General features: G+C 44.7%; 1 protein-coding gene across 2 annotated transcripts in view; it reads left to right on the plus strand.

The window, feature by feature from the left end:
- The first annotated feature begins 261 nt into the window (after nucleotides 1–261).
- GCNT2 (glucosaminyl (N-acetyl) transferase 2 (I blood group)) overlaps nucleotides 262–27,152 on the plus strand; it is a 229,924-nt gene continuing 203,033 nt past the window's right edge. The window contains exon 1 of one of the 2 annotated variants that reach the window (XM_086964994.1): nucleotides 262–1,776. In XM_086964994.1, coding sequence (XP_086821120.1) covers nucleotides 855–1,776 — 922 coding nt within the window. In that variant the 5' untranslated portion in view covers nucleotides 262–854. The remainder of the gene's footprint in view (nucleotides 1,777–27,152) is intronic. The other variant, XM_086964995.1, reaches the window with a different exon arrangement.

Here is a 27,152-nt window from a genome sequence, read left to right on the forward strand (position 1 = left end):
AATTGTAACATTTAACGTTATGTAGAAATACAAATATGCATAACGTTAAATGTTACAATTTCATATGAATCAACTCGTAAGGAACACTAATTGTATTATGTGCCGAAAACGAAAGGCTCGAAACGTGCTCTGCACATCATTCATTAGCCCTGAAGCATCAGGTCCAATAATAACAGTCCTGCAGTGGACCAGAGAGCTCCAGGATTGGCTGATGGCTTTCAAGCCAATCCTAGATAGCTTTGTTTGTTCTCAACAACTTTTGGTCATTTAAAGGCTGATGATTACACCCAACAGAAGTAAAAATTACGGACAAATGGCGTCCGTAAAAGAATCCTTCACGGACAACGGACAGACGGCTAAAATTACGGACTGTCCGTGAAATTTACGGACGGTTGGTCATCCTAAGCCGTCCATCGTCCACTTGTGGTTTCTTTTAGAATAAACCTGGGCCGAGAATGAACTTGGGCCGAGAAACAGAACAGCAGCCTCCTTTCGCACTACAAACATTATAAGAATGTAGAGCATGAGAGTGAAAGGACCAGCAAAAAGCTCGATGTCCTGGAACTAAATCGGTAAATTAGTATTTGATTAAAGTGTAAAATGCTCAACAACTCTACAGACGCCAGATTTTTCCAGGCGTTTATCACGCCTCTTACAATCATAACAGATTTGGTTTTGTGCAAGCAGCTGAAGCCGGCGCGAGCAGGCAGGCCTGAGCAGGTGTGTTGCGCCACAAGGAAACAGATGCACAAGAAATTCAGCTGCCAGCCCTCCCCGTCACGGACTACTGTTTGCGCACTAGGATTAACATCTCACATCCACCGAGAGCAGCAAGGCGTTTAACATCCGCAGGGATGAGGTGCTGGGCGCAGCTCACCTTGTCCTTTGTGCTGCTTAACGCCACGGTTTGGCTGGCGAGCTTTACCATTCTATACACATGGCCCAGAGGCACCCAGGTCACCGCCTCCCGGGAGAACACTCCGCTTGCTGAAGCCTGCGCCTCCTTTCGAGCGGGAAAGACCTATTTTATTTGGGGAAACCAACTGTTGACGTCTTTTGGAAATGCCACATGCGAAGAGTATGTTCTCCAGAGCAAGTTTATAACGTCACCGCTGTCCGCCGAGGAAGCGGCCTTCCCTCTGGCCTACGTCATAGCCCTGCACCGAGATTTCCACACGTTTGAGAGGCTCTTCAGGGCCGTGTACATGCCTCAAAATATTTACTGTATTCACGTGGACGAGAAGGCGACATCTGGGTTCAAGCAGATGCTGGCGGAATTTGTGGACTGTTTCCCCAATGCTTTTCTGGCCTCCAAATCCGAACCAGTGGTGTACGCTGGGGCGTCTAGACTGCAGGCCGATCTGAACTGTATGGATGACCTTATAGCTTCACAGATACCTTGGCGGTACGTCATCAACACCTGCGGGCAAGATTTCCCCTTGAAGACCAACCGAGAAATTGTGCAGCATCTAAAGAGCTTTAATGGGTCCAATATCACCCCAGGAGTTTTATCGCCGCGCCATACAGACCAGAGGACTAAATATGTGTACAGGGAACACATAAACCTTTCACCCCCTAGGACTCTAAAATCGATGTTGGTGAAAGCGCCTCCCCCACATAATATGACCATCTACTTTGGGACGGCCTACGTGGCCCTCACCAGAGAATTCACCAGGTCTATCTTGGAAGATGAGCGGGCCATCGACCTGCTGAAGTGGTCCAAAGACACGTACAGTCCAGATGAGCATTACTGGGTCACACTCAACCGGATACCAGGTAGGGCGCGTTCATGACTATTCTTCTGTTATGTAGATGTGTATGTGTGTATATATATATCCACTCCTAACTAATCCGGAAACAAGGGGCTGTACTTCGTGGCGGTCCTGGATGGGCCCGGCAGTCCGGTCATACACAAAACATTTCCCCTCGTACAGAGATGACCAGGACACTCCGGCCTCTCAAACAATTTATTCAGCTTGCTGCCTCCTCACCAACGCGTTTCGGCTGTTGCCTTTCTCACTGTGAGAAAGCCGAAACGCGTTGGTGAGGAGGCATCACGCTGAATACATTATTTCAGGAGCCCGGAGTGTCCTGGTCATCTCTGTACGAGGGGAAGTGTTATATATAAAACTTACATTCTGCCATTAGTTTGGATAAGAGCACAAATGCTCTATTAAAAGGTGTCCTAACAGTTGAACATTAAAAAGGCTAGGCTTGAACACACACAGATCTTCAATATCAAGAAATTCTGGAGAAAATTTAGGAAAAAGATTATAAAATGCAAGATTTTTTCTGTGTCGAGATTTCTTTACAATGCCCCTTTTTTGCTAAGATTTTGTGACAAATCGAGTTAACTGTAGATTTAACTAAGTGCATTAATTAACCTCTGTAGGTATCGGCCTAACCTTTAACCACACCTTCAAATACCTGCTGGGCTGACACGCAGTTATATCCTTTTGTGGAGGAAGAATCGCTTCTTATTCAATAGAAATGTATTGCAAGATGTATGTTGTAAATATTACAAAAGAGATTAAGAAGCCGAAACATCCTGTAGAAAAGAGAAAGAGCACGTATACATTCAGACAGAGAAAGAAAGAGTAACACAGACGTAGGGCAGAGCGAAGGAGAGAGGATAGACCAAAGGAGAAAGAGGGATAGAATGAAAGAGAGCGTGGGAGAGAGGGCAGAGAGAGAGAAAGACACAATGCAGGAGAGAAATGGAACATAGGTGTAGGCTGTGAAAAAGAGATTTGAAGATATTAAAAGAGGAAGACAGAGGGTAAAATGAGTGAGCGAGAGAGGGGGAGGCTAAGACAGAAAACGAGAGCAAGTGACTGAGGAGAGAGAAAGGGGTGACAAAAAGAAGGAAACTGAGAAATTAGAAGAGGGAGATAGTAAATGACAAACAGAGGAAATGACAAACAGATGTGGATGCGAAAAGAGAGACAGGCAGCCTGCAAGAAGACCAACAAAGAACACAAGAACAATTGAGGTGTCAGGTGAGAGGAACAGATATAAATGGGGAGGAGAGAGATTAAAGAAAGATCTGATAGATAAGACAATGAGAGAGGGGAAGAGAGAAGGACAATCACAGCCAGTTAAAGAGAGTGAAATGTAGAGGGAGATGATAGATCTGCCCAAACCTTGAGACTTCTCAGCGGGATAATGGCGCCCACCATAAAGGAGGAGTGAGGAGGGAGAGTGACAAAAAAGGGATAAATCTCAAGAGAGAGGATCTAGGGGGAAAAGAGAGGCATGGGATTAGAAATAGAAAGAGAAAGAATGAAGAAGTGAAGGGGACATTGAGAGCAGTAGAGGCAGAAAACAAGAATGAGAAAGGGGACTGAGAGAGAGAGAACACCGACAGAAGCTGCGGTGGAACAAGGCAGCGAAAGAGGCAATGAGGAGACAGAGACAGAGACAGAAAGACAAGCAGAGAAAGAGATAATGTAAAGGAAAATAGATAGGACAGAGAAGATTAGAATACTAGAGAGAATAGAGCGAGAAATAGAGACAAGCTGACAGAGATGGAGAGAGAGAGAGAGAGAAAATGGAGACATTGAGAGGGCATGCAATGAAAGAGAAAAAAAATAAAGGGGAAAGAAATAGAGAGACACCGAGATAGGAAAACAGTGCTGGCGAAAGAGAGAGAATGAAAAAGAGAGATACGTTAGATAGAGAGAGATGCATGTCAACTGAGACAACGGCGAGTTGGAAGGGCACATTTAAAAAGTAGACGGAGTAATGGTGTGAAAGGGCTTAGAGAAAGAGGCAAACTTGGAGAAATGGGAGAAAGCGGGGACTGCGAGAGAGAGAATATGAGAAAATAAAGGAGAGAAAGGGGATGTTGAGAGTGACCGAGCGCGAGAGTTCGTAGTAATGGGGAAATATAGGGTGCAATGAAAGACACAGTGACAGCATGACAGAAAGGAAGACCGAGCGAATGAAGAAAGAGAGTGACAAACTGAGGGGGAAAAGATAGAAAATGAGGCAGAGAGTGGATAGAAAGAGAGAATGAGACATAAAAAAATGGCAGCGCGAGAAAGAGATATATATTAGACCTAGAGGGAGGGGCAGGAAGAAGGAAGCAGATAGTTAACCGTCTTTCTTTCCAGTAAGCGGGATGGTACGGCTTTGTGCAATAAGCGATGAAGCTCCTGCTCTTCGCATAGTGACGCAGCGCACCGGAAAGCGCCTAGAGGCATAGCTATCATTCCCTCACAGTGGTAGCTCGATCATGCTAGTGCCAAGTTGTTGGCGGTGCAAATGGCGGGGTTGGTGTTTGTCAGTGGGGGAGGGAGATAGGAGGGTCAGGAAGGGGGCTGATGGGGTGTAGAACGGCCCCAAGGCAAGTAAAAATGTCAAAAGTCGTCCGAGTGCAGCAGGTGCGGGTGCACGAATAGTCCATGGGCGCGAGTGGCCCACCATACTCCAATTAGAGTAGTTTGTATTAGCCTAAAGGGGGATGGGGTGGCTGGCCGGGGATGGGGGGCATTTAAGGTGGTGTGGCTGAGAATGGTACCGTTTGCTGTCTTGCATTAGTGCCCATGGCCCCTGTAGGTACTGCTTGTAAGCGCCTGTGTGCAGTGTACAGGTGACGCCCAGTAAGATGTTCAATGTAGTTCGGACACTGGGAGGCAGGTTCATGGGGTTTTGGCGCAGGTCAGCTCTAAGCGAAAGAGCAGGCATGCACCTCATTTATCTGCTACAGTGCATTCCTGCCTTCCTCCCTGTACTGACGGTGTTTCGGCAGCCGAGTGCCGACGCAGGCATCCTTGTACCATGTTGCAAAGGTGCATGTGATGTTGGCAGGATTGGGTTTGAGCAGGAACGCATATTCGTCTTTCTCTGTGTGCTGCATGCATAAATGATTTTGTGGCTTTCCCACCAGAGCCTCACAGAAAGTGATGTTCCGTCGGCACAAGGGGGGTCATAAATATTCCCCCCTATGCATGGAAAATTCGGAGTTACCTTTGAAGGTGAGTATGAGGAACTGAAAACGTCTTCTGCCCTTACACAGCACAGGGCAGTGAGACAATGTTGGATTGTTAGACTATAATAACAAATAGATATGCGATTTCCGGTGTGTAAGGATGCAGCACCCCACTAATGCTTCACGTTTCTTATTTATGTCAGCTTTCTAGTTATTTCTTTATACATTTTTATGCCCTGACCTCTCGTTTACATAGACTATAGTACGGGCTTTAAGTGGGCCGGGTCTCAGCAGTGCTAAAGCACCGGCAGTTTTTTAAAGGGAGCCTCGAAACGGGTCTCTATCAGGCTCTGTTTTGTGCCCTGGCACAGGCGGCCCTTTTTTTTTCCAGACTGCAGTGACCGCAGGCACATCCATGTGCGCATGCTCACTTCTCACTAGTGGAGAAGTTGGGGCATGACGTCATGCCAGGTGAGCGTTGTAGGGGAAGGGAAATCCTTTAAAGAGAATAATTTTCTCTCTGGGTTTCCCTTCTCGTTTTGAAATTCAAGAGCAGCAACATTGTCCTGGTTTCAACAGGGTTTTAAGAGGAAGTATTTCCAGTATAATATGGAAGCCACAGTTGCTGTTTATCTTATGCAACTAACAACCGTTGACAAAGCCAATAGTCCTGACTTAGGTATGATGTTACTTGTTGTATCATATATCTGTATGCAATGACAGAAACCGCAAAATACAAGTCGGGCGGCAGACTATGCTAAACGCAGATTTGCAGCTTAGGTGTTTTTAAGCCACGCCCTTAATTACATTAGCCATGCCCCTTTGAGAAACCCCCCAGTTTTTTCATCCCACGTAAAGCCCTGAATTTAGTATTTTCTATGGGATATCAACGTTTAAATGTAGGTAGAACGTAGGTGTAGACTAAAAATATACTTCAATCACGGGGTTAGGTGGTTTTAGGGATTGGGGGTGGGGTCGATGGAAGAATGTGAGACTTTGATAAACCTATATTTGAAATGACACAAGAAAAGGTAGTGAGAAAGAGACCCATGGCGATAACCTACCCAGATGCTTACAGCACACCCTCATGGTTTTCTGTAATATAATTTGGGAATTTTAGCAATATGCCCCCTGAGTTGTTTACCTGTAACAGGTCGTCAGACATTTTCCTCATTTAGACACTTGCATCAGTTTCACAAAGTCGTGCCACATTTTTGCGACATAGACTACTCGTCAGTTTATTTGTGCCTTTAATTCATTAATCGGAAGTTGTTTAGTTCGAATTGGACCTACAGTAAACATATAGTGAATACAAAACCATTTAGGATGGGAGATGATACATGGACAGTCAATTATCGAGGGCAGGGATATCTACTTACACATATTGTGTTTCTTGGATAGAAATATAGGGGGTGTTCGTCTTTCTACCGTCATAGGTAGTTAGTACTTTAAGGCTCCCTAGCATTTTTTTTAGGGAGGTAGAAAGACTAATGGGAAACGGGAAGGATGCCAAGAGCTGGGCCCTGCATGCTTCTTGAGGTAGTCCAATCAGATTACGCCATTCTGTTTGCTCTATTGCACAATCCTTTCAGTAAGTAATCATTTCACCGATCAGAGCTGACTAAAATGCAAGGCGGTGCCAATCCACAGGTATGCCTGTCCTAGATGTCGCAACAGCCCCACCTGTAAAGCTAACAGGAGAGCCCATGATTAAAGGTGTCAACATATTTGATTATGACCTGTATAAGTCCCTCTAAGCCTAAGGCAAAGTAAATCCACCGGCACATTCTCCTGGCTTGCCTGCCTGTATCTGCGGAACCAGGCGAGATTAGTGCGCCGAGGGGAGTGGTCTAGATAAGAAAGGGAGTCAGAAATATTCTATTTTTGTAGGTATTTTTATTGATTTTTATAAGGTGCTACACAGAGCAAGAATGACGTCTCAGAGCTTCATGGGATGGGGAAACAAGAAACCCGCCATGTTAGTTGAACAATGCTGCAGATGTTCCATATTAACCAATGATCTAGTCAATGAGTCTGCAGGAAGAAGACTCCTTCATTGAGCTTCATTGAGGGTATCATGCCACGGGTTGCTCTCGCGGATGTAAATTGGTTGGCTAAGGCTTGAATTACTTTCATGGACTACATACCTCTCAAATTGCCCACCTTTGCTGGTGTCACACGCCCTAAGGCAGTGGCTCTTCACCTTCTGACCTTTGCGGACCTCCACTTAATTAATACTGGAATCTGGGGACCCCACTGAATCATTATTAGAATCCGGGGTCCCCCACCGCGCATTACTGTAAAGCAGGGATCCCAGCGTATGCAATTTCAGTGATATGAACCTCAAATAAATGCACACAAATACATAAACAAGCATTTGACAAACAAATATAGACAAATGGTAAAATATTAAATTAACAACTATAGAAAAAATATAATTTTACATTTTTGGGGAAGGTAGAAGCTTTTCTAAATTCAATTGAGGTCTCCCATCATCAAAACTATATTCTGTTTGATGCACTGCTCACATTAATCAATCTGAGGACAGCAGTTTAATGTTTAGCCTCCAATTACAAATTCCTTCACATTTACACAATATTTTAACATTTTCAGTTTTACATATTGCTTCTTTATTTATATGCATGTTATTATTCTGTTAATATTATTTAATTTTCTAAGCAGTTTTGGACCCCCTTAGTTGCTGTCGCAGACCCAATAGTGTCCACGGACCACAGTTTAAGAGCTACTGGGATAGATCACTGCAGTATAAGCTTTCAACAAATTATTGAAGTGGGCCAGGTCTTGAAACAATTTGTTCATGGCTGTTGATTTTCATTTTTCCAGTAACACTGGTCTGAGTATGCAGTTGTCAATAGTGTACCAGGTTGTATAGTGCGCTCACATGTGCAACTAGCTTCCCCCCCCCCCCTCGACCCCCCATTGGAAAGGCTCTCAAAGAGATAGACAAATGCAAATTGTGTGGTTTAACCAAGGGCGTTGCCTTTTGTTCACATAGTCACATCGCATCAGTGAGGAATGATAGCCATACTTAAGAATACATTATTGTTATGAGTCCACGAGCCGAGGTTCAGCCAAAGACAATATTGTTATGAAAATATAGGTCGTAAGATCAGCAAACCAACTCAAAGATTGTGCAAGCAATACAACAGTTGTCTCCACCCATTACAGTACAACACTTTGGAATGCAAAAGTGCCAGCAGGCCCCCTTTCCTTAACAAATGCCCACGCCCTCAACCATGGGCATTCGGGGTATAACTTAGTGGCAACTTCCCCACCATCCCTCCGAGGGATGGGCAATACCCGCAGTTGTACATACACCATGGCACCTCATAGAACTCCATCCCTGCCGTGGGTACCTGTCACCAGGTAAAAGCCCCCAAATCATTCAACTCCAGGCCCCCCTCGGGTGGGCAAAAGGGTCCAGGGCCACCAGCAGGTCAGTCCCCCCACCTGCCTGGCCAGTACCTGCACAAGGCACCCATCCAAGGTGTAAGTTCAGTAAATCAGTCAAAATTTTGGGTAGCCCCCTTTTTCTGCTGCAAGAAATTCCGCCAATTCCTCCTTCCTCCAGGAGTGGGTGGTTTCTCCTGCATGTTGGCAGGGTGCACAGTGGACAGAAAGGAGGCCGATCCTTAGCCTTGCAATGCCTTGTACAGTGCAGCACCGAGGTGTCCCCAGATGACGTCACGAGCGCCACCTCTCTTCAAGGTGAAACAATGAAGATCTCCCCTCCTTGGCTCCTGCCCGTGTAGCAACTAAGGGCGCCCCACTTCTATTTGCAGGGGGCGCCCGGTCATTTGGTTATGTCCATTTAAAACGTCTTGGTTATTTTTGAAATTATTACTGCTGAGTAGGGAGTGCTATGGCTTGCAAAACTTTGCTTTGAGATGCACTGATTAGTAGCACTGGGTAGAATACAGGGCTTTTAACAAAGGGAGCATGGCTGGTATTGGTGGGTGGACATGTTGGGGTGAGCAGGGCTGGCTTTAGGGCAGTGTGACGGGTGCGGCCGCTCTGGGTGCTGATCTGGAGGGGATGGGGGCACCAACCTTGGTGGGGGGGGGAGAGGTAAGCTGTGTTTAGCAATAACTTACTATTTAAAAGCACCTGCTGCAGAGTTCCTTGTGCTACCAGGCAGCAATAAAAGTGTCAAGAGAACTCTTGTGTTCCTGATGAGAGAGACCGATCTGAGTTTTGTCTAGTAGCAGTTTTGACTTGCCATTAAGTAGCGCAGAGGGTTAATAGAGAACAGATCTGTATTTTATGTGGATAGCTGAGTCGATTAGTAAAGCCAGCCTTTGCCAGCTCTTTAAAAAAAATGAAATGTTATGTGAAAAGGGGTTATAGAGCGATGAGGTGCGCTTTTGTGGGAGCGGAAAAGAGAAAATCCGAGGAGGAGGCTGGGGGGGGGGGGGGGGGGGGGGGGGTGGAGGGGTGGGGGGTGAGGTGGCACTAAAAAAGATTCTACCACCAGTGCATTCCTAGGGGTGAGAGTATGTTCAAATGGGGCTCACAGATACAGGAACTGGAAGGAGAATGGTAAACCAAACCTAGAGAAGGAGATGGCTAGAAAGGAGGCGAGCATTCCCTCAGGAGGCAAGGTCACTGGTGTGTGCTGATAATTGAGGTAGGATGTATGCTTATGTCTGTTAATTCAGAGTGAGATGGACGTCTAGTGGTTTTAGTTCTGACTTGCCTACTATGTACTGCCACCCAAGAGCTCTAGTTTCTACTATATGCCGCTACCCAAAGAAAGGTGAAATCAACTAGGACCTGCTCTTCAGCACATCTGACATACCCGAGTAGCTTGAATCCCTCAAATCTTTACTCACCTTCTCCTCTGTACACCCATGCTGTTGCCAATTTGTTATCTTCTCTTTCACCCCAAGCTTACAAAATCAGTACCTAAAATAATATTGAAGTCATTCTCCATGCAGATGAGAACTACTTACTGGAGTTCAATACTAAATTCGCTGGATGCAAAGACACAATCACGGGTACAAAAACCCACCAGAACTGACACCGAGAACAGTCCGCACCTAATTCACTACAGAGGCACCTGACAAATATGTAAGTGCAGTAAGAAAAATAAAATAAATGAAATTCAGCTCAGTCAGTCCCTGTTTATATTATTGGGTTGCATTCCAGTCTATCATGTTTCTGCGCACCATGCCACTATAGACAGGTGCCAAGCATATGGAAATCAACTTTAGTCCTTTTCCTAATGGAACGGTCAGGTCCAATTCTCTAGAATGCATATCATCTGAATGGGCACACAATCAACCCCAGGCAAGTTTGTAGGTTTTTGTACATCACCATTAAGGTTCAATTTGTGTCCTAAGCAAAGCGAGATTTGCTACCCACATCTAAGCATATCATCCACTGTGAGTGCATATCACTAAGCAACAAAGTGATTGGTGGAATGCTTCAATTATTTGCAACCACTGGCAATAATTCATGTCCACATTCTTGTTTTATTTACTCATAGCAGCAGTATGGACCGGGACATCCTACATACAAATAAGCCTTTGTTCTGTTGGATCATTCCACCCCTAGCTGCTATGCCACAAGTCCCCTGAAGTGGAACACAAGCAACCCCATAATGCTTTTTTGCCTTGTGCTTGTTCTGCATCAGAGAGATTAAGTTTGAGTTAATGGCAAAGAGGACTATGGAACCCGCATCTGGGCATACCTGGCACACCACACCAAAGCCATCTTAAAAAACAAAAAGTGATGAATGGAATGCTTGAATCAATCACTACTACTGGTAATCAGTATGTGATGCATTCCAGTCCAGCCTTTTCTGCTTACTGTACCACTGGAGATATGGACCATCCACATGCAAATCAGCATTGGTCCTTACCTAATAGTAACAGTCCAGCACAAACTGCTAGACCACACCCCCGCTAAAAGGGGCTACACTCAACTCAAGACTGGTTTCAGCCTGGTAGGTCCTCCTCAGTGAGGTGCAGCTTGAACTCAAGGCAGAGTGACCAACGGAATCAATATCTGGGCATGACTACCGTGGTGTTGACAGAGTTTGCTTACTTTTTGCACAGCTGGATATAAACCTCTGCTGTTGCCTGCGGCTTGCTGCCTTTATTTAAAATATTTTTTGCACTTTTTTGACAATGTAATCCATGTCAACAAGAGAGTGGAATTATATTGTATTTGATGATTGTACTGACACCTGCATACGTCAAATATTAACACACAGAACAGGACACTTTAGCTGTAGATGTCTTGTCTACTCTTTAGTAAACCAACTGTCCGCCATTCATCTGCATTACAAAAGTTCCCAGCTTAGGCTTCCCAGTTTTAGTCCTTTTTGTCTCCTTCAGTACCTGTCCTGCGACTGATAACACCCCTCTGGAGCTCAGTCATGCTCTCTTCATACACTCGTATCAAGATAATAAGAAATAATACAGGTTATGCAATTCTGATGGAATTACTGACAAATCTCCAGTCTCCTGTGTATTGGTACAACAATGTATCCCATAATACCAGAACAAGCACATACTTGGAAACAATGGGCTTTTTCTGAGACCTTGCAGCAGTTTTGCGCTTCTGTTGCGTCACTCTTTGTGACGCACCGGTGGCGTAAAACATGGCCCATGTTGCGCCTTATTTACAAAGTGACACATCTAAACAGATGCGTCACTTTGTAAACCCTTGCGCTACGTTATACCTGAGTCAGGTATAATGTATGCAGGGGGGTATTCCCACGCAAATAACCCTCGTAGAAGTGATGCAGTGAAATCTATGAGATTTCACTGCGCCACTTCTAGGACGCAAATGTTTCAAAACCTTATGCATGCCAAATGGCAGGCATAAGGGTGACACACTGCTATATCCATAGCTCTCCCCCTGTATTGCTGGAGTTGCGTCATGATTCCGAAATAAGTCCAGCAATGTGTCATTTTTGCGCCAACAGATACGTCAGTAAAACTGACGTATCTGTCATTCCTTGCGACATGATGCGTCATACAGTAAATATGACACATCCACCATGTCACAAGGAGGGCGCAATGAAAAGTGATACATCGCTGTTTTCACGCAGTGATGCATCACTTTTCATAAATGAGGCCCAGTCATCTTAGCAATGCCCATCGTGCTTCAACCCACATCAAAGGACTGCAACAATCTAACTATACTGCCATTAACTGCTGTATACATATAGGACAAACCAATCAGCCCATTCTCCTTTCCTTCTCCCTTTCCCACCACATGTGTCACTGAAGGGTGAGAATGGTTGGAAAAGTCACTAGCTCATTCCCTTTACCCAGAGTAAGTTTCATGTGCATTGAGAGGAAGCCACACATCCCCATTGCCTTTCTTGTGTCTATCTTCCATTGCAAGGAGGGAAGGTGTCAGGATGAGTCAAACCCGAAAAGACATAACACCTAGGACCATTCATAATTGATCTGCTTGGGGACTTTGGTCTTAGACCCCTAAAACATCGACAGCTATTGAAGAAGATGTTACTTCAGAAATTAAGGAGCACAAGAATGTTTGAATCAGGCAGAACCACTGGTGGCTGGAGCTTCCAGTCCTGCATTAATTATGGGTATTAACCCTAGATCTCTCAGCCACTACTGTGTTTGTTCATCATCATTGTGGCACCAAGGAAGCCTTCATACCAATGTAGGAAAGAAGACATTGGGCCAGGAATAGAATCCCTGCTGCAATGCACCTTTTTTTTCAGAATGTGCATAATTATGGGAACACTTCAGAGTTACTTTGCTGATGCGAAAGTGCTCAGAGAAGGATAACTGAAATGCCTGCATTATAAATTGGACTCCACCTGTCAATACATCAATGTTTATAAAGCATGGCAATTCACTGTGAGGGTCTTGTGGCGCTGGGGATGTTTGCTGCTGCGTAGTGGTTTGTTCACTTGAACATCCAGGTTTTGAGTTCATCCCTGAATTGCTGGAGCAATGGTGCTGCCCTGGGGTGCAGGGGAAGGTTGTTCCATGCCATGGCTGTCAGGTGTGAAAAGGAGCTTTTATCTGCTCTTGGTTTGGCAGATCCATGGGCATGTGCAAGGGGGAGAGAAGCGTGTCTGGTAGGGTGGTGGGAGGTCAGGCTTTTGTTGATGTATGCTGGTCCTTTGTTGTGCAAGGCCTTGTAAGCCTGGGTCAACCTCTTGAACCGGCATCTCTTCTGGGTTGGGAGCCAGTGTAGTTTCTTGAGGTGGGGTGTGATGTGGGTCCTTCTGGGGAGGTCGAAAATGAGTCTTACCCCCGAGTTTTGTACTGTCTGGAGTTCCTTCAGGAATCATGCAGTTATTCCTACGTAGAATGTTTTCCGTAGTCCAGTCTGCTGGTGATGAGGGCATGTGTGACAGTCCTTCTGGTGTTTACTGGGAGCCATCTGTAGATCTTTTGGAGCATGCGAAGGGTGTGGAGCTGTCATGAGAAGCTGACCTTATCCACAGAAAGACATGCTCCTAGGCCCTGCGGGTTAGAAAATCTGTGTTGAAAAGTCTCAAACATTTGAATGTGGGTCAGCAGCTAAGCCTAAAAGTCGAGGTGGTGGTTGTCCTGGTGGGCTAGGGATTCCCATGTTGCTCGGTTGCATTCAAGCCCTAGCTACTAGCCCTCATTACTAGATAATCTTGACCATGAATGGCAAATTCCAAAACACATGCTCTACATAAAAAGACAGCTGAGCACTGTCCTAGTGAATATTTAGTATTTTAAGAGCTAGGAACACCAGTTAGGCTCTGAATTGTTAGATGAACTCCAGTGACTTTGTGGACAGTGCCCTTAACTAAAGAGGGATGACATATTTTATGCTAGCTTTCATACAAAGTGGCACCCAGAGTTCTGTCCGTAGTCCCCACATTGTCTGACTTGATAATTTTCCAGACATGCTTTACAGAGAAATAGCTCCTGCTGAATAATAGAGATCATGGAAAAGATTCCAGAGTCAATCTGAACTTCATGTTGTAATTTTGTTGAGTGCCATCTTGGTAAGAAATACTTGTGTAAAAAAGGGTGGCCTGAGCAGCCCTCTTTCCATCTGAGCCTTCAACTTCTCTTTACTCTTGGAATTGAGACTCCTCACCCTTCTCACACGTCTGTCTAGTATTTTATTGATATGGTTTGATGGCTGTGCAGTCATCCTCTCTGGGTTTTTTTGGTCTTCATGATCAACATATCCCCACCCAAAGATCTGAAATTAAAATACCGCCATACAAGTGCACCCGAAGATCTGAAATTAAAATACCGCCATACAAGTGCACCCGAAGATCTGAAATTAAAATACCGCCATAAAAGTGCACTATCAGGAGGAAACCCAGGCTTCCTGAACAGTTTTGGTGGTTCTGTCCAGGTGCCATTTTCAAACATTTTTAAAATAAGTGTATTTTTGAGCTCTTGAAAAAGGGCCCTAAGTTCCGGAGGCAATAACCTTTTTAAAATTGACTAGATGTGGGCAGCTTGGAATAAATTGGTAAGGGATTGGCTTTTAACCACCACTGCCACCCTTCTGCCTTTTGCCCAACCCTTGCAATGCTATCATCCCAGTAGCCCACAGACTCCTTCCAAGTTTCTTCATCTTCCAAATCCCATTGAGGCAATATGCACACTGTCTGGGTCAAAACTTGGGTCATCTGCTTCTTCCAGATTTTCAGCCTCCCATGCCATGCAATTTTTTGGACCTTCTTGTTGATCTGAAAAAGGCGCGGTTGAACAGGGACTTGTCAGAAATATCAGCCTACCCATCACAGCCCCTTAAACAGCTAATTCTTGTACATTAACTCTCAAACCAATTACCCCACTTGAAATAAGGTAAAAAAGGTTGTGCATGATGTTCACAACAGTGTGCAAGGTAGGATCCTTAATGATGATGAACACTTACGTAGCACACTATAAAAGCACATGCCTAGATGCTGATCAACATTATGGGTCTGATTACATGTTTGATGAAGCTACATTTCCATAGGAGATGTTGCCTGTCTGATTATGAGTTCCCCGGGGAGCCTCCCACTCAGTATCTGGGCTCAAATTACTCCTTGTGTAAGAAGGGTGAATCTGAATGTGGAAACACATACATGAAGGGGCATAAGAAATATGGATCTTTTATCTTATTCCATATTTCGAAAATGTGTAAAAGCACAATGCGGAGGGGGGATTACAGGCCTGAATCATTGACTCCAGCTGTGGTAATTTCAGACGCCTGCACCGTGCTACGTGTAAGCAGGGCTTAACCCTCCCACCTGCCTCAGGGAACCAAAGTATAAAAATCTTAGGAAAAGCAGGCCACTATGTATTAATATACTTACCTCTTATTAAATATTAATATTTTTGGATGTTTTTGTTTTCTTGTTTATTGTCTTGTTTTAATGTTAAAATGTTTGTATCATCTATTATTCCTATTGGTAATATTAATTTTATTGTATTACTTTAAATTCACTAATTACAATTTCAAATGTAGGCTCCTGCTGGAGATTTCATGGGATATTGATCCATAGTTGAGCCCCTGCATGGGAGAAACTGCTTGCTTCTATGATTATTATTCATAGCATTATTGTATTAATAGGTGGTAAGGTTTTATTGTCTTATGTAGCTACGCGCACCAGTGGGTATACCAGGATATAAGACGCAGGAGTTTTTCAACTACAGCCAATGTATGCCTAATCTGACCTGTAATAGACACACACACATCCTAGGCTTCCTAGCTAGTTTAACCCCCACTTTCCCAGCCAGTGGTTGTGTCTAAATCAACTCTTTGGGGGGGACACAGATGCAAAAGAATATGTATAGTCTATTCTGGATTGACATGATATAAGGTCCAACACCCTCTTCCTGTCGATAGAAAACCCCAAATGCTTGTTGAGGGTGAACACTCCAATGGGGCTTGGACCTTATGTCCCCCAAAATGAAGTAATTGAGAAAAAGATTTAGGGTGCTCTCCCTTTTACAGAAACTAAGAGGACATAATTTCCATTTTCTTCAATTGTTCTTTTATTGCACATTTTCTTCCATTTCTGGTATTGATAACAATATTTCACTTGGTAGGTTTATAGATAAAAACTGGGCAGCCAATGCATGTTTCCCCCTTAGAACTGTCAAGTCTGGGGCTTTCACAAGGCTCAGCAGGTAATAAATATAGATTAGGCATCTTTAGTCTTTGCCACTAGGAGTATGAAGCCTTGGGATACATCCCTTCTCCCCATCCCTTGACGGGGATTTATCACAAGACTACAAACTACTAGTGGCACAGACTAAGGAAGGCCTAATCTAGATTTGCTACCTGCTGAGCCTTGAGGAAGACCCAGGCTGGACAGCCCTGGGGAGCGAAACATGTGTCTGCTGCCAAGTTTTTATATACAAACATACCAAGTGGAATATTGTTATCCATACCAGAAATGGAAAAAACTGTGCAATGAAAGAACAAATTAAGAAAATTGAAATGTCATCTTAATTTCGATAAAAGGGAGAGCACCTCAAATCTTTTTCTCAAGTATAGTCTAGACTGGCGCTGACCAAGAGATGGGCCACCGTCATGACTCTTACAGGGACAGGGATTAGATGGATGACCTCATTTTCAGAGAATAGTAAAAAGATTTTTCATCTCGTCACCTACCTTACCTTTGATTACATTGAGAGTGAACTGACCCTCCAAGGGTTCATCTAGGTTCCTATTATTTGAATGGGGTAGTAATCTAGCAAAACAGAGGCCCTACAATAGTCAGGACCTGCTTACTGTTGTGTAGTGCTGCATGCCAAATAAAGCGATTTATCACCACTGAGCTCCAATCTGCTGGAACTCATCCAGCTTTGGATGGCTGTATGATGTAAACATGCATGCTATTACAACAGATGTCTTTACATCGTAGTCTTTACAACAAATGTGATCTTTAAAGCGCATATAATTTTCACACAATTCTTAACAACCACATGCCTCAAGGAAAGCATTGGACTTCAGAGAGGTATAATTTATATTTCAATTCAAGTCAGTGCAACAATAGGGAACAGCGTTGGACTTCGATATCCAATGCTTTCCCTAAGGGATGTCGCTGTAAAAAACATTTGCGGTAAAGTTCTGCCTAGTAAAGATCTATTTGTGGTAAAGCTTTCTTTGTAAAGGCTGCGTGGTTCTGATTGTGTTGTCAATACTTTTTTCTGCTTTGGACATGATGTACAAATGCCACAACTGCAAGAAATAGTCAGAAAAGCCCACCAATATGTTTTTTGTTACCTGCATAATTTTGGTACCATGGGCCGAAAGTTGATTATGAAAAAAGAGAGTGTATCAATACGTTAAACGGGCAGAGTCAGTGTTTCCAGCCCTGTACAAGGCCACAGTCAATGAATCTTTACCTTGTGCTGGCGTCACTAGGGTTGGTGTCACCCGGTGCGGGTAACTCATGGTGTCACCCCCTCACAACTTACTGGATGGACCAACTCACCCTCTGCCTGCAGCATGTCCCCTCTGCCTGCACCATCTCTCCCTCTGTCCGCACCATCTCCCCTCCGCCTGCACCATTCACCCCCTGCCCGCACCATCTTTCCCTCAGCCTACACCGTCTCACCCTCTGCCTGCACCATCTCCCCTCTGCCTGCACCATCTCCCCTCTGGTTGCACCATCCCTCCCTGTGTCCACACCATCTCTCCCTCTTCCTGCACCATCTCTCCCTCTTCCTGCACCATCTCTCCCTCTGCCTGCAGCATCTCTCCCTTTGTCCACACTATCTCCCCTCCGCCTACACCATCTCTCCCTCTGCCTGCACCATCCCTCCCTCTGCCTGCACCATCCCTCCCTCTGCCTGCACCATCTCTCCCTCTGCCTGCACCATCTCCCCTCTGCCTGCACCATCTCCCCTCTGCCTGCACCATCTCCCCTCTGCCTGCACCATCTCCCCTCTGCCTGCACCATCTCCCCTCTGCCTGCACCATCTCCCCTCTGCCTGCACCATCTCCCCTCTGCCTGCACCATCTCCCCTCTGCCTGCACCATCTCCCTCTCTGCCTGCACCATCTCCCTCTCTGTCTGCACCGTCTCACCCTCTGCCTGCACCATCTCACCCTCTGCCTGCACCATCTCTCCCTCCGTCTGCACCATCTCACCCCTGCCTGCACCATCTCTCCCTCAGCCTGCACCATCTCCCCCTCAGCCTGCACCATCTCTCCCTCAGCCTGCACCATCTCTCCCTCAGCCTGCACCATCTCTCCCTCAGCCTGCACCATCTCCCCTCCGCCTGCACCATCTCCCCTCCGCCTGCACCATCTCCCCTCCGCCTGCACCATCTCCTCCTCAGCCTGTACCATCTCCCCCTCAGCCTGCACCATCTCACCCCCTGCCTGCACCATCTCCCCCTCAGCCGGCACCATCTCCCCCTCAGCCGGCACCATCTCCCCCTCAGCCGGCACCATCTGCCCTCCGCCTGCACCATCTTTCCCTCAGCCTGCACCATCTCCCCTCCGCCTGCACCATCTCCCCTCCGCCTGCACCATCTCACCCCCTGCCTGCACCATCTCCCCATCAGCCGGCACCATCTGCCCTCCGCCTGCACCATCTCTCCATCTGCCTGCACGTCCCACATTTGTATAATGTGGATGGTGGCTTTGTTTTTGAAGCACTCATGAGACAAAAACGTAGAAAATACTATCGGAGGGTCTTTTCCTAATAATTCAAAATAAAGGACAGGCTTTTAATTGAACATATTCACTGTCCCTATGAGCGCAATCTATAATGAATTCATGTAATACTCGATAAAAAGCCCATGTATTTGTCCAACATACTTCTCTATTTTTAGCTATTAAACGTGATCATGGTTTCTTAATAAAATTTACAAAACTATTAGATTCACTCGGACGTAGTACTTCCTGGCACAGCAAACCGTAACCTCATTCCTCCCTAAAGGCTCGTATTTTCAATTAACATTCTTCACCCGACACTGGTTTCTTCAAAGCTTCCAAACTCACTGCAAGTGTTTACTGAGAACCGGACGCCTGTTCCCGCTTCTAACTTTCAGAGGGTGAAACCGTGTCACGCTCTCGGGCTCCCTTTGTATGCGCTGAAACTCAGAAGTGTATACTCACGTGTTCCGTAATTTGAATACAATGTAAACTTTATTCATACACGCCGAGTGGGCAGAAAAGCCCTCAACATAGTTTGAATTCATTTGAAACTTTATTTAAACATGTCGCATAAGCAGGGCAGGCGTGTCATGAATCCGTGCCCACATCTTTAAAAAAACACAACTCACCTTGTCTGGTTTGTTCAGCCCCTTACGGGTCACTCTCGCTGTAACCCTAGAAGACCTAAACATTAAAATGTTTTCTGTCTGTAACAGAAGAGCAGTCCGCTATCTTCCCTCGGCTGGAGATATTACTGCCATAAAGCCTCATGGCTGTCGTGGACGCGTGCGTGCGTATGTTCAGTCGTTGCTTCGTGACTGGGTCCCCGGAATCATTAAGCTCTTGCCAGCGGCCGCAGACTGAGCTGTGTTACATACACAGCGCAACCAGGTGGATGGTGTCACCCCATTTGAGGGTGTCACCCGGTGCGGTTCGCTCCCCCCGCACCCCCTAGTGACGCCACGAGCCAGTGCCACAGACTGGGATACATCTCCTGCAGCTGGCATTGCGCAAGGCCAACACAGCCTACGCTGAAGAGGCAGTGGCAGCAACTTTAAGTGCTGATGGGAGGCAGAGAGTTTGCAAAATAACTCTGCTGGCCAAGACTTAAGGCCTCAAGTACTGTCCTATGTTCTAGATTACATTTTCAGCTTACGTCTGCTATCCGAGCTTCCCATACATGTGTTGAGTGTATTGTCAAATAGTAACAACAATATTTAGAACATTAATAATAATCATCACAATAACAAAAATAATGATAGAGCCATTAATGATACTATTGCTAATCCAACTACTAATAATGATCATTAGCATTATTTGATTATTTTTTTTAACTTCTTTTTATTGTATCATAAATGGCACATTTAGATCATTCATTAGCATTATTACTTTGCATACTGTTCCTCTCATACAATATTTGCAGCCTTTCTTTAAAACGTTACATTGTTGCTCATATGTTGCATCATTGTAGTTTCGTCACATTCCAACTTTAATATCCATCGATTATTAGCACTATTATTAAATTAGCAACAGTCTGTTAGGTTACCTGCTTGGGGGGAGAGGAGTGGGGCGTCATCAGGGCGGCTGACTTGGGAGCACGGAGCTCATGGTTCGATCGCTGGCCTGGGGGTAGCCCAGCCCAGCACCATATGACACTGGGCAATAGCTCACTTAATCTTCCCGACCCTGTCTTTGAGACCCTTTGAGGTGATTTTTTTCGTCCTTTACAAATACCTGGTTATTTTAACTGCTCAGCCAAGATATTTCCTGACTTCTTGTGCGAGTGGGGCAGAGTGGAGGGGGCATTTCACCAATAGTCAAATCTTTTCTTTCAGACGGTCGATAGGGGGTTAAAGTCAGGGTTCCAGTCAGAATAAGGATCATTGCAAAGGCCTATGTGGCAAAAGAGCTATAGATCTGAGGGTGCAATAAGCTGTAGTAGGGGGTGTACATTAATGGGGTCCAATGTACAAAGCCTTTTTGTGGTCACAAACACTTCAAATCACAGTTTGTGACTGCAAAAAAATGCTTTTTTAAATGTATGAGTCCCATTTTAGGAATCAGTAAACTTTTACCAATCTCGAAAACAAGATTTCAGCCCCAAACCAATTTAGTATTTGAAAGGGGCATGCTATAGGCGTCCCTTCGAAATATTGGAGTTAGTAACAATTTTCCAACAACCTCATTAATATTCATGAAGTGGATCTGATTGTGACACACTCCGAATCGGAATGTTGGGGAGCCAAGCGATTAATACATCGGCTGTTTCACTAAATTCTTTACTGGACGCAAAGATATTGGTTACAAATTGTTTTTTGTTTTTTTTAATTTTATTTGTTTTATGCAAGGAAAAACTGAAAAAAGCAGTTAAATAATTTACAGAGTAAATACAGGTACCTGGGCTCATCAAAACATAATTGTCACATTCCAGATCATACATAAAAACAAAAAAAGCTCCTATCAGGAGCATCACAAAACCTAGATCCATTCAGTAATTGGTTCCCATATCTTTGCTCCAATATCCCTCCTTTTCAACCCCTTAGTTTTATAAATAGCCAATTCTATATTATACATTGATAATAATCTTTCACGCCAACTAAAAAAAGAGGGGGGATCAGAAATAATCTAGTCTCTTGTTAAACAAGCTTGTAATACACCCATGCAAATAAAAAGAAAAGAAGTTACAGCTTTTGATCTTGGATAACCCACAAGATCTGAACTGCAGCCAATCGATACCATCTCAGCAGTTATATTATAACAGTACGTTTGAGAATTGCCCCCCAAAAAAATTTGATTTGCTGAAAAAATTCAGAAAGCTTAGGGCACTGAAAAAACATGTGTACCGCATCAGCTGCATGAGCGCCACATCTACTACATTTAGTCCCCGTTGTAGTACTCCATTTAGAAATCTTGCTGGGGGTATAATATAAGTCATGAATACACATAAAATGTTGTGATTTCATCATCCCGGTTATAAGAATTCGATTGGCTAGCTCTACTGACCAGAGTATATCCATTTCCAGTATCCCCAGCTTATTTATCCATTTTAATTGGCAGTTTTCCAAATCAGGAAATTCCTGCATCAAACATGCATAGAGTATACTGATTGATGTCTTTTTTACCAAATGCTCAATAAGGGGAATTTTACTCATTCGATCTAGTAATTGCCCTGTATTCTGTAAAAAACTACGAATTTGCAAGAACTTAAAAAAATAATTTTTGGTTAAGGAAAACTTAATCTGCAACTCAGTAAAAGAGGCTAAATTACCTTCGATGAACAAGTCCCCCAAATGGCGTTTTCCTTTAGTCCCCCCTCTAATAGCTACTAAATCATAAAAAACAGGAGGTAGCAAGCCAGGTGCAACAAAGGGTGTATATGTATTCAGTTTTGCAATGCCCAGATGTCAGCGAACCGTTTGCCAAGCCCCATATGCTGCTTTTAAAATCTTAAATTTCGTCTTCTTATAATAACTAGACTCGATTACCTTCAAAAAGCATGCTTTCATCTCTTCACCCATAACTAGCTCAAAAATTGATGGAGTGCTGCAAAGAGGGATGTTGGCTCTATCCCCCATTATAAGTGGGCTGATAAATTGAAGGGTAGCCGCAATATAATAAAAAAAGAAGTAAGGGACATTCCACTCACCACATTCTTTTGGAAGAATCATCTTTTTATAGGCTTTGCGCCGTCGTTTATAGCCCCAGAGCAATCTCGAGGTTGCCCTTTCTAATTTTTTAAAACAAGCAGACAGGAATTCAATAGGGATTGTGCGAAACATATACAAAAATTTGGGTAAAATTAACATTTTTAACACATTAGCTCTCCCATGCAAAGATAAATGAAGATGATCTAATCTTTCTAATAAAGAATTCATTTTAGCCAGTGCTAGGTTAATATTGAATACAGGAATATTGGAAATTTGAAGTGAAATCTTAATTCCCAAATAAGTTACTTCCGACGCAAGAGCAGGTGGATCATCCCCAGAATATAAAATCTGAGTTTTTGAGAGATTCAGCCAGTGGCGGTTCGTCCATTGGGGGCGTTGGGGCGTTGCCCCACATGGACGACCGTCACCGCATACATACAATTACCGAGTGAGTCGTCATAATGCATTTCCTTGAGGTCGGTCGAAGTCACTAACTATAGTGACGTCGCTCATCGCGGAGGTGTGGGGGGCGGGCGTGCGCCTACAGTGAGTGGCAGGTGCTGGGCTGACAGATAGCAGCAGCGTGGCAGGGAGGGCAGGGGGCAGCAGCAGTGTGCGCATTTAGGACAAGTCATTTTTATGACTTGCTCACGCATGCGCACACACGCAGTAGCCCCTTCCCTCCTCCTCCTCTCCTTGCACTCACACAGGCAGAGACCCGGGGGAGCCGGGTCTCATCATAATGGGCAGTATTAGCCCTGCTCCATGTAGTTAGTGATTGGCCGGCGCTGTTGGGACGTCACCACGCCCTGGCATGGACAGGAGGACTGCTTCAAGAAGAAAACCAGAGTCACGAGGAGAGTGATGGCAGTGGCGTCACTAGGGGGCGCGGGGGGTGCGGACCGCACCGACAGCACCGGGTGACACCCTCACTTGGGGTGACACCTGCCCAAAATACAAAATATTACTGAATGTCTGTTTAACCTTACCCGGCCACGGGAAACATTATTGGACAATTAGGCTACCGCTACGACGTTGGCGTCCGGACGTCCACGACGTTCGAAACGTCACTCACGTGACGTGGCTCCCGGACCCGCCGTTTTTATCACTGCCCATGTCCACCACTTCACTTGCTATGAAATTGTGAAGGAGGAATAATCATCGGTGAATGGAGTCGCCGGAGGTAAGCGGCAAGCTGAGGATCGGGGAGGTTTACAAGCCAGGCTGCTCTGTACAGGTTGCATTAGGGGGAATGGGCCCCTAACCTAAATCTGATCAGGCCCTCTAGACGTGAACGCATTGACCCGGCAACACCAGGGCCTGTAAATAAATCACAGAAGAGCTGCGCCTACGTGCCACAGTGTGAAGGCCAAATTTTGGCTTTTTACGAGTAGAATGTAATCAACATAAAAACGACACTGCTTAACACCTCAAAGAGTACACACTACAATTGCTTTACAAGTGTGAACACCTCTACTGTTGGTCAGAAGGCCTCGGCGTGATTTTAACTGATGTGCATGGAAAATGCCACGGCCATAAACCTTACGTGCAGATGAACAGAGTATCATAAAGAAAATTATTAAAATTGTTCTGGGAGTGGAGGGGCGTCTGGACTGACTCAACACACACGTTTAATAGATAGCATAAGTCATACTGCACATATGCATCTATAACATGTGCACCCACACCTGACATACTGAAAGTGCTATATGGTATATAGAGATAACTCTAATCACCAGTCTCTTCTTTGTGTGACTTTACATCTTGTACATTTGCAATTTTTCCCGTTTGTATCTTTTATGTAACACATGTAATCCTTAGTCCTTATGTTTTGCAACTGGTTCTTATGTAAAGCGCTCTGACACCTTCGGGTAAAGTTCGCGCTATATAAAATCACATTAAATAAATAACAAATAAGGAAGACTGCAGCCTGGACGTGCCTTTCTTTCACGGTCGAGGTATTGCACTTTCGTTTGTTGATCCCGTCGGTAACTTAATGCATGTTTAACTTTGTTAATCATTTTGTTGGTTTTGCATTCCCGCTCGAAATTATTTTTTATTTTGTAATCGCTTCCATGCTTGTGAATACGGAGATGTCACTCCAGTTTTCAGCTGCTTCGCCCATTTTACATCTGCAGTTCTTATGCACATGTTATGCTCACATCACACAACGATTCGTGATCTCTCCAGCTACCGCATTCCAGGCACTGTAAAACAGACCGTGTGTGGAATTAAATTAAGTAGAGTGATTGCGAGGATAACATAAATGCTTGAAACTTTGAGTTACACGCAGCAGCATTTTCCTTGCGCCGTCTGATTGTTTGCTTTCTGTTACTTCTGTTCTCGACTGAACACCCATGTACATTTCTTAAAACTAGTCCTAAGATCATGTAAGGGCGTGCCACCCTACTCAATTTCTCTGCTCTCTCCCGTGCTCATCCTCCGTCTTCTCCTGTGCTTGTGGTGGAGTGATGTGGTTTCTGTTCTGTGGTAAATAACTGTGTTTTTTTGTTGCTTCTTGTGGTTAACACATACTAGACAGCTTGCTTTTGTGGACTCAACATGATGCTAACGTTGGGCGAGTGTGTGCGGAGCCTTTTTTTTTTTTTAAACCATGCTTTTAGATTAGAGTATGAAATCAAGAATGTGGGTCCAATTCCTCCATTGGTTAGTAAAAGACAGCCACAGTTGGGGTGCACTGGCCCCATCCCTGCATTGGGCGGCACCACTGTGCTGTACCCTATTGACAGCTACAATCCTGTTGTGTAGAAAGAAGTGCGTTAAGAAATCTTAGCTTTTGTGCATGGAGTGATTTATAGAAGTTGATCTTTGTTATTTATGGTTCCAGTATACACTCACTATCACACTATTTTTCGAAATACAGACATTCATTGTCTGACGTCACAGCAGTGACCAAACACAGGATTTTCACTGCTTTGATGTGATATTCGGCCGAAAGAAATTCCCATTAAGCACCGTCTACTTCCTAAAATACAAGAAGACCTCAACGCACATAAAGGAAACAGTCCGGAAAACATGACTTCCACACAAAAATGAAATAAAGAGAAATACACCGGAATAAACACAGGCTAAGATATTTCAAATGAAAAAAGTGATTTTGTGGTGTGCATAAACACAAGTAAGCTAAATATAAATGGAGACGTGTTCTTATCAGTTAAAATACCATTCTCCATTGATAATCATTTTAACATCGTTTTTACCTGTAACTAAAACAAGGAACGGTGTGTTAATAATTACCATATATGGGAACCATATCATAACAACATTCTCCGTGGGTATCTGTCAAAAAAGAAGATGTTTTCCACAGGGCGGGTCTTTGTGACATCATAGAAAGCTCACATTTTGCGGTAATTGTTTAAGATGTCCCATAGAACCTCTTTGTGGAATTCGTTCCCTTTGGTGAAATCACATGTCAACACTTCCTTTTGTTCTTTGCTCTTGTGCAGTGGCAATGAAAACAAGGGGTTTCCTTTCTACACAATCGGCACAGGTACAATGGGAGTTTGCCTGCTATTTGGTATTGTCCAATAATGCCGCATAGTTTTCGCACACAAGTGTATGTGCCTTCCAGGAGTGAGCTTGCAGTTGTGAACATGTTGGTAGAGCCATAGCATTTTATACTGGATAAGCAATCAAGCTCAAGTCTCACAGATTTGCCAGTGACCTTTTCGATTACTTAAGTTGCTGCAAGTGTGCCTAACAAAATGAATGTGTGTCCTTGTGTAACGTAACTGGTGCTATCTAAAGCGCTCTGATACCCGGTTCAGTTCGGGTCTAGTTTGCGCTATATAAAACTCTGCAAAAAAAAAAAAAATTCCCTGTTTTTCCAGAGTTACATAAGTAGAGTATTGAAAAGTCAGACTGCACCCATACATACGGACTCAGGAGACTTGAAGTGAGGGCAGTATTTTCACAATGCTTACCCTGGCCGGACCTATAAGATGCTGGAGTAGGATTCAGGAGATGTCATCTTGTAACTGTGAAGGAAAGACGATGGCGTGGATAGCTGAACAAGCCATGAAAGCTACAGTGATTAGCACATTTTAAGGCTGCGGATGGGTGGGAGTGGGAGGTAGGGGGAGTTAGTCAGAAGATATGCACAAGGGCTGTGTTGTAACTCAAAATGATGGCAGAAGAAGAACCCCCTCCGTGGGTGCTGCACAGACGAGGAGGAGGATGGATTCATGGGGTAAGTCGTGTCGTGAGGGGGTGACACCATGAGTTACCCGCACTGGGTGACACCAACCCTAGTGACGCCACTGAGTGATGGCACGCGCTCCCCCTTCCTCTAGAAACAGAGCGGTTAGTGATTTTACTGATGGCGCTCGCCCTGAACTGAGCATTTTGCTGCCCGGGCCTTTCAAGCTCTGTCTGCCTGCCTCGGACTGAAGTGCCGGCCTGAGCTGCTCTGCCACCACGGGAGCTACAACAGATTAGAGATTAATGGTCCGGGCCCTCTGAATTCTACAAGAGGAGCCAATTGCAGAGTTGTCACTTTGCAAAAATCGCTCGTGTTCCAGGCTTCCTTCCCTCCCTGCCATGGTCTGCCGGCTGCCGCACTACAAGTGAGGTAGGCGGTAATGCATTAGTAATAATACGATGTATGGGGCATCCGCCGTCTAAATAATTCCTTAACTCAACCTACTTTCACTGTTCCTTGTCACGCATGTTACACGATTACTCTCATTTATCAGTGAAACGATTTGCTCATCCTGCGAACAGCAGGTTCTAAAAGAAAACACATTTGCACACTTTGACCGACTGAAGTCAATTGAGCAGCCTGACGTGTAATTCGCCAGCAGGGCGAATACAGTTTTTGTGTCATGACGCTATCGCTGTCTTCGCAGGTGCAATCAACACACGCCTTTCATGCACTTCCTGGTTTCATCATTTTGGACTTTGCCGGTTTTTATACGCCGGTAATTGGAAGTAGTTCTG

The sequence above is a fragment of the Lissotriton vulgaris genome, chromosome 4_1 (assembly GCF_964263255.1).
Source record: "Lissotriton vulgaris chromosome 4_1, aLisVul1.2, whole genome shotgun sequence".
NCBI lineage: Eukaryota > Metazoa > Chordata > Amphibia > Caudata > Salamandridae > Lissotriton > Lissotriton vulgaris.